Raw genomic sequence first — 13,238 nt, forward strand, 5'->3', positions numbered from 1 at the left:
AAACAGGCAGAGAGTATTGCTTATAGAATGCCTCTAATTTGTGTTAAAATGAAACAGCTTTCGAGCTGAAGTGCAGTGATCACCTGCCCCAACTTAGCAAACCCCTCAAAACATCTATATGAGGCAGTATTCTCTCACTCTCCATTACAGTATTTTCAGGTGGCCTCTGTGGTATGTGGTGCAGGGGAAATGAGGATCACCTGCGAGCTAAGCTGGCTGAGGGGCAGACACAGAGCTGACTCTCTATTTTGCCTCTTACAAGTCTGGGGATGTAAATTACATAACCAGTCTGTGCCTCAGTTTCCTCACGTGTAAAACAGGGACACAAATATGGACCTAAGCATGTAGTAGTAAAGATGCAGTGACATAAGACCTAGACAAGCCCTTCACCCTTGCTGGGGTCCCCACAGACGCAGGTATGGGCGCACGCCGCACTCTAGGGTACAAGTTTGCTCATTACAGGCTGAGGACCCGAGGGCTCGCGCTGCCTGCACCCCCAGCATTCCACTTCGGTGGCTACGGAGCGGCTCAGAGTGCACACCACTGGCTCTGCTGCTGGAGAGCAGGGAGGGAACACTAATTACATTTCACAGATGTTCCCGAAGTCTCATCTAGAAACTAATTTCAAAGTGCACTGCCACACACTGCCTCCTATTTAGTGAAGGACCTGACTTGTTTTCTCTGCACTCTCGTTAGCAGAGGTAGAGAGAAGCTCTTTCACGACCGAAAGGGCCAGTCTGAGTGGAGAAGAAAAGCAGCGGCCCAAGATAATTGACGAAGGGGATGAAGGTCAAAGCCATGGACTGCGGAGCTGAAGGAGCCATACATTTAGGCACCCCTGGTGCAGTGAAGAAGGGGGGAAGGTGGTAGCTACAAGGCTGAAGGAAGCAGCTTCATGGGCAGGGCTGTGACCTGTGACCTCCAGGAGTGAATTCCAGTTTCTCCCAAGGGGCCCCAGAGGTTTGGGCGTCCTTCACGAAGCTGCTCTGTTACGGGTTGAATTACGTCTTCCAAAAATTTGTCTGTGGAAGTCCTAAGCCCACATCTCAGTGTAACCTTCTTTGAGAATAAGGTTGTTGCAGATGTAACTCGTTAAGATGAGGTCATAACGCAGTAGGGTGGGCCCTAATCCAGTCCGACTGGTGTCCTTTAAGAAGGGGGATTTGGACACGGACACAGGGACACTATGTGAAGATGACAGATCGGGGTGATGCTGCAGGCCAGCAAACCACCAGAAGCTAGGGGAGAGGCATAGGACAGATTCTCCCCCACAGCCCTCAGAGGGAACCAACCTCACGGACACCTTGGTTTTGGACTTCTCGCCTCCAGAACTGTGAGACAATCCATTTCTGTGGTTTGAGCCAAGCACTCTGTGGTATTTTACGATAGCAGCCCTAGCAAACGAATGCGTGCTCTGTCGCTGTGGAGCTTTGTGGGAGAATGTTATGTTTGTGAATAAAGAGTTGGAAATAGGTTTAAAGAGCTAGCTGTTCCTTGTCATATAAATGGGGCAGCTATCTTCTCAGACCTTGACATGAGTCACTTGTGACCCGTGACAAAGCCCTATCTTCATGAACAAGCTACTCAGTTGCCTTTTGCCTGTCACAGTGGAGACCGAATCATGGGAGCAATCTGGCATTTCTAGGTCACGAAAGTGGGGACAGCTGGTCTTTCTCTTTAGTGGCATCTTTAGTGGCCGTGCCATGGCTTTAACATAAAGATGCTTGGCATACATAGCACCAGCTGTTCTGAGGATCAAGACTTCCGTCTCTAGTGTGGTTTTTGTTTAACTGTGGTAAAATATATGTGATATAAAGTACTCACCATCATAAGCACGTTCAAGTGTACAGTTCAGTGTGGTTAAGTATATTCACGTGATGGTGCAACCAATCTCCAGAATTCTTTTATCCACTTGCAAAACTGAAACTCTCTATCGCCTTGACAGCAACTCCTCGTTCCCCATTCCCCCAGCCCCTGGCAACCACCATTCCACTTTCCAGCTACTACTCTTGGGACCTCATGTAAATGGAATCATACAATATTTGCTTTCTGGATACCGGCTTATTTCACTCAGAATAACATCAATGGACACTTGGGTTGTTTCCACCTTTTGGCTATTGTGAATAATGTTGCTATGAACAGGGGTGTAAAAATACATCTGAGGCCTTGCTTTCAGTTCTTTTGGGCATATACTCGGAAGTACAATTTCTGGGTTATATGCTAATTCTATCTTTCCAACTTTTTGGAGGAACAGCCATACCATTTTCCATACCACCTGCACCATTTATACTCCCACCAACACTGTACAAGGAAGGGCTCCAGTGTCTCCACATCCTCGTCAACACCGGTTATTTTCTGCTTTTTTGATAACAGCCATCCCAATGGGTATGAAGTGGTGTCTCATTGTGCTTCTGTGTTTATTTTTTTTTAAGTTTTATTTATTTATTCATGAGAGTCAGAGAGAGAGAGAGAGGCAGAGGCAGAGGGAGAAGCAGGCTCCCCGCCTAGCAGGGAGCCCGATGAGGGACTCGATCCCAGGACCCTGGGATCATGACCCGAGCCGAAGGCAGATGCTTAACCATCTGAGCCACCCAGGCACACCTGTGTGTATTTTTAAATATGAGTTTAATTCTGAGTTATCCACAGAACGGTACGCCGTTCGCCGAAACGCTGAGCTGATTGGGTTTTCTGAAGATGCCAGTCAGAAAAACATATCCCCCTTCGTACATTTTCTGTTTTGTGACTGATGCCCACATTTACTCATGAAACACAAGGACATTTATTTCAGTGGTTTTTTTTTTTTTTTATTGTATGCTTCATGTATTTAGAGACAATTCCAAAGGCAAGCACTGGATTGGGAAGTTATCTGGTTCATAGATATTTGTACAAAAGGCTGTTAAGACTACACGGTCAGTTCCCACTGCAGGAAACAGAAAGATTTTCTTTTTTATTATTCCCTGCCAATAGCATTTTCCAGCTCACACATTTAACTTCTCACAACATGATTGCAAACATGTACATATTCATTCCCATGAGAAATCTGCATGTGACATTTCGGAATGTTTGAAGTCAGTCAGATAAAGCACATTTGACACAAGCCATAGGAGGAGAGCTGGGACTTGGGACTGTGCAGAATAAAATGTCACAGCCACAGGGAGGCACAGGGTGGTGCTGGGACAGCACGTGCATGTGACCCGCCACACAATAATGGCCCAGGCTCCCCTCCCTCCTTCTTCCATGTGCTTCCTTCCTAAAGCTGAGAGCTCAGCTGAACACCTCCCCTACAAATGACTTAACTGTTCTTCAGACAAGAATGCAGTTTGTGGTTTCCTAGCAGACACCTTGGTCCCACCTGGCTTCCCTGCTGGGCCAGCCAGAGTGGTGTAACACCTGTACCAATGTGGGATGATGTAAGTTAAAGAGCAAAGTGGTTTGCCTGGTTGGTAATTATTTTTTATACCTAACAATTCACCCAGTAGTGAAGGAGCTTCACTGCTAATATCTAATAGGCATACACCTGCTCTGTTAGCTTGTAAGAAAGACTCTTCCTAATAATAACACTGTGTCTTATGTTACTGGGCACTAAAGAATCACCATAATTTCAAGTATATCCTTATTCTACCTAGAATTCTACCTAGAATTCCAAACCAACCTCCAAGAATGAAGAGCACTACTCTGCTTTGCTAATTTACTTTCATTGCAGCCTCTTTCCCCTTTAGGGGATGAGGGCTGTCTTCATCTATGGTAAATCCCATCTACTAAACAAGACTAAGTAGCTTATGTTTGGTCATGGGGCATAGGAATAGGGGAGAAATTCTATCCTGGCCATGTCTTCTTTCTGCACAAAGCATGCACAGCTCCCCTATCCAAGTCTTAATGGATACTCCAGGGGTATTTCAGGAAGCTTATTTACACACTGACCTTTAAACATTGCTTTCATAGTTCATCTTGAATATTCATTTCCCCACACTGCCTTTAGAAAAGCAATCCCTGGTAAAGAAATCATCCACATAATGATAAGCATTTTTCAAAAGCAGAGTCTGTTAGGAGCATTTAAAAAGAAACATCTTGCCAACAGCCTGCTCAAAATCCAACAACATATTTTAAGCAGTTGACGTAAGTAGATAAAAGTCACTAGAAGTGAGTCCAGCCACAGCAGCAGATTCCTTACTCTCTTCTTGTCTTTCCCTGCAACCCCCAAGGCATAAAGAATTTGTCCACTGCTATTATTGGGGGTTTGACTGTACACAGACCCCCTCCGAGCGGGAGGGAAGCCTCCCGGCCCCATTGAACTTCTGCCAGCCTGTGCCATGGAGGGCTGCCACACCCCCTGGTGGTAAGAGATGCTGGACAAATGTCCCCTAACAGAAGTAGCCATTGTATTTCCCACTTCACAGTGGCTAGGGAACGCATAGGCTGGATGGGTGATCCATGACCTTTGTTTGGCCCGTAACAATGAAAGCAGGCCTCTGTGTAATTTAGTCTCACTAGACTTCTTTTGATAAAACCCCGAATCACCTTGGTATCTCAGAGGTGTTAGGTCTGATGAAATGTTTCTGTAACAGGTGGAGGTGAAACCACGTGGTGAAATTTTAGGGTGGCTTTCCACATCACCTTGTCTTAAATAACCACCGAGCAGGTGGACTTAGGAGGGGCGAGGTACCTGTGTCACTAACCCCCCAAGTTTAGCATCTGTAAACTGATGCTCTGAGGATGGCCACTCCCTCTAAGAGGAGACCCTGCATTCATCAACAGAGAAAGCCCTGGATGAGACTCAGCAACTACAAGCCACCACAAACGGCTGTGGTAACTCTGTCAGCCCAAACATCCTTTCCATTCCCTACCACTCATCGTTTATGATTTCACATACAGAATTCACAAAACTGCTGGCCCAAAAGCTCGTGGCGCTCTGATACCCACACTCTTAAAGGAAAGTTGGTAGAACAAGATGTGTTCGGATAAGCCCCGTGGCCCTCCGTGCCCACATCCGTGTGTGGGACCACATTCCTTCCAGCCCGCCTGGCCTGTCGCGCATCGCTCTCAGTGCAGAGTCACTGACCCTAGGTCACTTCAAAGATTACTGACGCTCACAGTATTTCCACTTGCAAATTCCTACCAGTGACGAAGCGTGATTGGGCCCAACTGGTATGGGTGAGGCCGGAGTAAGGAAGGGGCCGTCCTTCCACTAGCGGCCACACCTGCTTACTCGTCTGTTCATCATCTCCTGCCCCCAGAGCATTTCACAGTGCTTGAGAGTTTCAATGGCTGGGGCGAAGCCCCCCTACACCTGCCCCCTTCAGCTACCTTCATTCCAAGAGCAGCTACTGGGAATAAAGGGAAGGGCGGGGAGAGCCAGCTGCATCCCACGCAGCTTTGTGGGATTGAACAAGCTGGGCAGGAAGGCTGGGGTTGGATCGCTACCCTGCAGCGAAATGCTTCTGCATCCATCTGTCACCTCCTTGCCCTCTGTCTTCCCAATGCTGAGCCCATCTGGTCCTCCTCACACGCCCGTCTATGCTCTGGTGGTAAGTCAAATCCTCCGTGTGAACACGACGTTGGAAACCGATCAGTTTAATTAAAGTCTCTGCTGAGATAATGTAGTCGCTGCTCAGATTCCAGCTACTTTAACAGAAATCTAAACAGTCAAGAGTTTCTCCTTTTCTTTCCCTCGCTAGCTGGGGAAATTCGCAGCCTTGTGGGGTGGAACTATGCCACGGGGCCATTTAATTAATTCTGAAGAAGTTGGCCATCACCAGGCCCGAAATCGTTTCTACACAAAGACATGTCCAAGGGGTGGGCATGCTTGCTGTGCAGGGAGAGCCAAGCGGTAATGCGGGGAAGCCACCGGTGTGGCTGCCTCCGAGTCTCTACCGTGGGTGCCTCTAGCTGACTCCCCTAACCAGCTCTCCCGCGCAGGGGCCGTCTGTGGGCCCCCCGCACACAAGCACGGTGTAGAGAAGACAGGCTCTTTGGGATCACGGGAATTGAGATGAGCTGGGGCCACGGAGGGGCCCCCTTTGTTCCTCCCCATTGGTTGTGTCCCTCAGCAGACACATCTGGAGAACTCTGCATGACAGGCATGCACCCATGTGGAAGGGAGGCCTGGAAGCTTCTCCCTCAAGTACACACACAAGAGCCCTGGGCCTTTTGTTAACCCAGAAGAAACCAGTACTGAAAGAAAGAATAAGACTTTCAAAGATTTTGCTTTTCCTGCACACTTAGCACTGTGGAGCCCCCTTCCAAGGCCTGATGAACCGTCGTCCTCCATGAGAAGGCTAATGTGTCCACGGTCACTGAGATGCAATGAGAGCAGCTGAAAATCCACAATTAGTCATACAATCGAACGACAGGCTAATGGAGACGCGTTACATTGCAAAAGAAGGGAAGCTACGTGGTAGGAGAAGGGGTCGTTGTTGAGCTTCAAGGCAGAACACAAGAGTGTGACTTTAACACATCTGAACTTTCTCATTTTACTCACACAGGAGAGTGGTTTGTTTTGCTGGTAATTTAGTAAGGTGGGAACGTTTAAATAAGAAGGGGAAAGGGAATGCTTACTTCACTTAAAGAACTTAATCTCCGTGTCAACACAGTCATAGAAAAGATCCCCCACTTCGGTGGGGTCCAGGGGGTCAGAGCTGGTCAGGATTTCTTCCATGGCCTCCAGGCCTTGCTTCTCTAGTTCCAGCATGGTCTTTCTCAGCTGGCGACCCTGCTCCTGAGGAAGGACGGAAACAGCGCGGGTCACTACAGTGGACAAGAAAGCCTCCCAGGGGCCCACCCACCCCATTCAATCTGTTTCCCCACAACTGCTACAGGGATCATTCTAGAATGCCAGGGTGGTTATGGTACTCCTCTGCTTGGCGTCCTTAAGTCCTCACTGCCTTCAGGATAAAATCCGGCCTCCTGAGACACACTCAGGAAAGGCCTGTTGTAACATACGAGGCTCTTGCTTGCCTCACCTCCTGCCATGGCCCCCGCCTCTCCTTTCCCTTCAGCCAGACTGAATTAACTGCATTCTTCCAACCCACAATACTGCACCCTGCTCTTCCTCAGCACTTGTCAACTTGTGCCCATCTCCAGGCTTCTTTGAACCTCTCTTCTGGGCTCCCTGTCAATGCCTTTACTTCGGCCATGGCTGTTCTTTTTCTGTCTTATACGGGTCAGTCGACTTGCCTGCGTCCGCCATTAGACCATGATCTCCTGAGAGAACTGAGCTCATCACTATGCTCCAATGCCTGGGTCACAGTAGACATTCCCAATAACTGTTTGTGGAATGAATAAATGGATCAGCGAATAAACACGTGCCACACCTATCCCCCAACTCACTTTCGTTCTGAGGTGGGGAGATTCCTTCCACTCACTCACAGTGGATGACCGTGAAAAGCTTTCATTTGCCCAATTTGTCCCAGAATGGAGAAGCTGCTGTCACCACAGTCACCACTTCCTAACAGGGCTTTGACTCAAACCAATGGTCATTTCTCAATGTCAAAGCCCACCCAACCTCATCAGTCTCATCTCTTTGACATTTTGACAAGGGCCGTTCAAGCACACGGCCCTTTCTCCCTCTGCCTTCTAGTTGCCAAACAGCCATAAAGCCATGCACCGAGGGGCATTTTTCTTCGGGGCTTGCTGTCCTCCGCCTAGAAAACACGCACAGTCGGGAAGCGAGGTGGACCGCCCTGAGCAAAACCCAGTGCAGCGTGGTGGCCGTGCTCACGCTTCCAGGGAAACATTCGGCAGGCAAGGTGGATGTGAAAACCCTTTGACTTTGACACGTCCAAATGGTCGTTTCTGTGGCACAGAAAGGCAAATTCTAGGAGTAGCGAGGCTGCCTTCTCTGAGATTCTTTCTGAATTCCCCTGGATTTACTGTTGATGTTGCCCTTCTTTCTGTGCTTTTCATAGAGTCCACCATGCTAAGCAGGAGAAAATAAGCTCGCCCAGTCCACACAAAGGCAGGCACCAATTTATCTACAAGGTGTCCCTTTCTTCAGGACAAACAGGACCTGTTTCAAGTTGTTAAATACCTGCGTGGGAGGCAGATGGGCATTTAACAACAGTGTTCCTTCCCCTGCCCTTCAGCAAAACAGAGGCTTGGGTTTTATAGGTGATCTATCACTAATGGCTGCCATGGGCAGAGATAGGGTGTGTGTCTCGTTTGAATTGATGTCTTATAAACTTCATTTACCAAAGCTTGGGCAAGGGGGGGTGGGGTGGGGAGTTGCACACTGAAGAATAACATTTTTAAAAAACTGGAAATTTGAGAATCTTTTTTTGAAACTTTTTAAAATTATAGTAAAATACACATAACATAAAATTTTCTGTTTTAGCCAGGTTTAAGTGTACAAGGTCAGTGGCATAAGGACATTCGCCTTGTTGAACACCCAACACCACCATCCATCTACAGAACTTTTTCAAAGGATTACTTTTTTTTTTAATAACACAGGATTGCACCTTTAAATAAAATTTTGCCATCCTGTACAACTTTCTACCCCCAAAAGTATACAAAGAATTTTAGACAGCAGGAAAGCAGTTATCCCTACTAGAACCGCACATTTCTGTTATTCCCAGGTCAACAGTAAACGAAAGAGGGATATTTCGAGCCCACTGAGTTCTGGAACAACGTCACAAGTGGAGGCTTTGTTTCATTTGGATTCAAGAGACTGGCTGGAAAAATTAACAGCAGCCTTCGAGGAAGGACCTTGGGTACCTGGATTTCTGGAAGGAGGCAAGCTGGCGAGGAGGAAAATGATGAGCTCCATAACCGCTCCCCTGCCTCCCCTCTCAAGGCCTTGCCCCTCCCCCCCCACCCCATCCCCGCGGGCCCGGTGCCAAGCTCACCTGGTCGCTTTCAATGACAGCACGTGCCCACTCGTGGGCCTTGTACAGCTCATGCCGGCGGTCTGGCTTCTCCAGGAACCGAGGCTCCTTCTTGGCAGGGTCGTTGTCCCCAAAACAAGGAGACTGTGCTTTGGGGACAAGTTTTACATCATCAACAAAGATGAAAGGCTTGAATATGGACCTGGAGAGAAAGGAGAGATGCTTCAGCCAAACTGAGCTTGAGGCTTGAGGACACCAGACTGTCCTTTCATTCAGCAAACACTGCCTGAGCCAGCTCATGGTGGGTGGTGGGTGGTGGGTGGTGGGTGGGTGCCAAGACAGAGACACCACTGCATATTTTAGTAAATATTTTAGTAAAACTGTCATTTACCAGCTGCAAGCTCTTCTATTAACAGCAAGGAGACATCAAAACAGACTTGCTTTGTTCTGGGAAGACCATTTGAGAGGCCCCTTTCAGTTATGTAAAGTAAGGCAAACAGACACATAGTGTCCAGAGAAAAGGGTGCAGTGGGCCATCTATCGGCATTGAAAGAGGTCTGCCTTTCTCTACCACGGCTCGCTGGACAGTGGCCTCCTGGAATGCAAGGCTCTGAGACCCCATCTCTCTCTCTCTCTCTCTCTCTCTCTCTCTCTCTTTTTTTAAGTTCTACCTGTTTTGCAGATGCCACAAAGGTTCCCAGAGTCCCCGGAGAGAACACACTGCAGAGAAACAGAAGCCCAGCTGTGTGAAAGAGGAGCTCTGGGCGTAGGAGGTGACTAATGCAAGGACCCATTCAGCTCTCTGCCACGATGGTGTGCCTTAGGAAAAATGGCTGTGTGCGTGCACACACATCTGTGCATGCCTGGGCACATGTACACACACACACACACACCCTGAAAGAGCCATGTTTCCAAAAAACTGCATCCTGGGATCCCAAGCCAACAGGGCACGTGGAGACCACAGCTGAGTGTAACATAGGGAGAGAGCCTTCTCCTCTCTGCACCCAGAGCAAACACTTGTGAATGAAAGCAGTGCTCCTGGGCCCTGAGGGTGGGCCGCGTTCGTTCAGCTGCACCGTGGGGCAGCGCCTGCAATAACAAGAGGAGAGAGAAGACTACACCCAGACTCCCGTGGGTACTGATCGGATTTGGGTTCTTTTCTCTCCCTTTAGCTGGTGCACCTCGGCCACTCCATGCCTCAGGTGGGATGTTGACCCCTGGGCCCTGAGGTGGCTGGGCCTGAGGTGGCCACAGCGGCCTTGCCAGTGTGCCACACAAACATTTCCAGGTGTGCCACGATCTGCAAAGAGCCAGGAACCAATGACCCTGACTACCCAAATTGTGTCCTTGGACGGGAAGCATCAGCATCCCCCTCAGGCCCCATCCCCATCCTGGCGAATCAGAATCTGCATGTGAACAAGATCCCCGAGGGACTCCTGACACCCTAAGTCTAAGGAGCACAGCTAGGTTTGCCCAGCTATTCGAAGGTAGAGCGTTCCTGAAGGTAGAACATTCCTCGGAGACCTCTCATAAGCCAAAGTGGTATAAGGCAAAGAAGCAATTACCATTTCCTAAAAGCAAAAATCCTTTTGGGATTTCTTGTGGTTAGTGAAAACAGGTACCATACTAAGTCCATCTTTCGTAAAAGTGAAGTGGGGTAAAGCTAACTTACGGATAGTGGGGGAAACCTATAATGAGAAGTGACCTCTTAGATTGGTTCCCTGAGGTTATCAAGGGAAGGAGGGCTCAGGAGAGGAAGGAAGAGCCTGAAGTCACTCTGCAAGACTGGGCTCCGGCTAAGGTAATGTGGATATTAAAAGCAGTGAGACCTTCATGCCTCCCGCTGGTAAAATGGATGGCACTGATGAGGGACAGGTGCCAGGTACCCTGTTCTCTGCAGGGCATGCAGACACTCACAGGAGACTAGACCCATCTCCTGGGAAGCACACAGCACGCCAGCCGGCCTACTTCCACCAGGCCAAGGCCGCCCAAGGACCCGCCCTGCCCAGGACGGAGTGGGGCTACCCTCCGCAGAGGGATCACAAACTGCCAATGGCCACCTCCTACAGCCTCCTGAACATACATCGGTCCTTTTCCCTTCTACTCAGTGTTGCATGGATGACCCTGAAGGTGAAAGCAATCGATGCAAAGCTTTAAAGGGTCTAAAGCAATTCTGATTACATAATGTTGAATTATCCAATGAGTCACGCGGTTGATTCTGCAGAAGGGCTGCTATGTGAGGGGGTCACTGGAAAAGGGTAACGGAAGGGGGAGAAGGAAGCAGGAGGGAAATGGCAGGAGGAAGGAGAGTCCCGCACAAAGCCATCCAGAACTAACTGCCTCTGGGTCCTTCTGGTCTCTGACCTCACAGCAGGCAAGCACCCCACCCTTCAGGGCTAACAGCACGCGGGGCTCTTGAAAAGTCCGTGTGCAGCATACCGTCCACCAGCCGACGTTCATCTGCAGCTTCCCCGGCCAGCGCAGACACCCTTCTGTGGGAGACGGGGTCTGGGCTCCTGCTGCACAGCCCGGAGCCTGTGCAGTGCACATCTCAGTTACAGGGCCTGGGCTGGCCAGAAAGGGCCAGAGCCATGACCTCCACAGGCTAACCCTGAGTGATGGGGCTGGCGGCAGGCCCGACCTCTGGCAGGGCTTTACTTGACCATGCCTCTCAGGACCATCTGGCACAGCGGCCCCGTGGGCGAGCACTGTGGCTCTGGGGACCCCGGGGGGCATAGTCTGGGAGATCCCAGATCTGCCTGACTCATGACAGTGAGGCCCCACTGGGACTGAGGATGGGCTGGGCTCAGGATGAGGGTGGGCATCCCCTCTCGACTCTGACCAACCATGGGGACACTTGTGTTGCCCCTCTGTCCCTCATCTGGACTAAAATGATCTCTAAGGTCCCTTCCAGCTTCTAAACCTGTTAACTTCTCTTTGTATGTCGTGCAGCCCATGAACTTGTGAGTCTGACTTCAAGAAGTTCATGGTAAGCACAGTCGTGGTCTTCCACATCCAATATCCAGGATAATAGTGTAGTAAAAATCAGGACATTCCATGTAACTTCAAACCCATTCCACACCTGCTGGATGGAGGTTAGTTTAACATCAGTAAGGGTGTCTGGTGGCTTTCTTAAGACAAGAGGCCCCATATGTGTATCCTTCCTATCTATCAGTTTTCCTTTTTAAGATAAGTAGTAAATATGGGGAGGTTCCCATAATACTCTAAAGCAGCCAAAGCTCTCCACGGATTTTTTTCCCCAAAGTCTGTGAGGAAGCTGGCATCCTCAACTGCTAAAAACATGAGGCATAGATTTGTCAAGTGGTCAAAGGGAGATATTTTGAGATTGAATAAAAATTACTGCTGATGACAAACTGCAATGATACTAATATTTCTTTAAGTCAGAATGTGGGAATTATAACTCAGTCTTGATTATTTGTGCCTACGTATCCAAAAAAAGCAGAATGTGGATAACTCAGTGGTCCCCAAACCTTCTGATTTCTTGCCAAGCCTATAGAAAATCACACTAAACTTCCAACTAGGTGAGGAGAGCCTCTGCCAATTTCCCACACTTAAAGCTCAAAGGGTAGCTTCTTAAATGTCCCTTGATCGAATGTATGTTCATTAATGGCCCAGAAAGTAAATGACGTGACCAAGGTCACATGTCCAGCCAGTGGCAAAGTTGAAACTGCCACAGGGGTCATGAGGCACCACCCCTCCCAGGCCACCTGGACAGGACAGGACCTACTTCGTCATACTTTGGAGCTCTGCCAGGCTGTCTCAGGGATGGCTCTGAGGCAGGACACAGCTGAGGGGGCTCCAGAAAGCCGGTTCTGCTCTGTCCTCGGTTTCAGAGAAGGCACCTACCCTGGAATTCGCTCCAGGCACTCAGCCCCTCCATGGTGCGCTGTGACAGGAACACAAGATAATAGGCCCAGAAGCAGGGGAGCGCTTCCAGTGGCAAAGGGCAGCCCAGCAGCCTGGTTAATGAGGAGGTTTATAGCTGGCTGAGCTGCTCTGAAGGGACAATCCAGCCTCATGAGGGACAATTAAACAAAGGAAGCCATGAGCAACACAAAAGAAACCACGTCACCACAGCCATCAGCTCTCCCTGAGACAAATCTCAGGTCTAAGACACAGTCTGATGACAGGAAACACAGCAGAGGCTTCCACCGTCTGGCTCAGAGGTCTGCAGAATGTTAGCCTTGGGTGACGCTTGGAGCCACAGCCAAGAAACACGCTCCCCTAGAGGCATCTTTGCCTTATCTGTCCTTTCTGTCTTCCAAAACCTCGTGAGAGATGCACTGAGCCAGTGTTTAAAAAAAAAAAAAAAATCTGTTTTCCTTTCAAAACACAATTACCATGAAAACCCCTACCATTTTGTAGTTTATCGTAATTTTCAAAGTGCTTGCATTCAGT

General features: G+C 49.1%; 1 protein-coding gene across 1 annotated transcript in view; it reads right to left on the reverse strand.

Moving 5' to 3' along the window:
• Window positions 1-2,789: 2,789 nt before the first annotated feature.
• Window positions 2,790-13,238, reverse strand: part of SCRN1 (secernin 1) — a 61,406-nt gene continuing 50,957 nt past the window's right edge. Inside the window, exons 7-8 of the mRNA XM_025873089.2 lie at window positions 8,841-9,021; window positions 2,790-6,715 (exon numbers count right to left, since the gene is read on the reverse strand). Of these exons, the coding sequence (XP_025728874.1) occupies window positions 6,557-6,715; window positions 8,841-9,021 (340 nt within the window). The 3' untranslated portion in view covers window positions 2,790-6,556. The remainder of the gene's footprint in view (window positions 6,716-8,840; window positions 9,022-13,238) is intronic.

This window comes from Callorhinus ursinus, unplaced genomic scaffold (genome assembly GCF_003265705.2).
Source record: "Callorhinus ursinus isolate GAN/ISIS: 27379988/994484 unplaced genomic scaffold, GSC_fseal_2.0 scaffold12, whole genome shotgun sequence".
In the NCBI taxonomy this organism is placed as follows: Eukaryota; Metazoa; Chordata; class Mammalia; order Carnivora; family Otariidae; genus Callorhinus; species Callorhinus ursinus.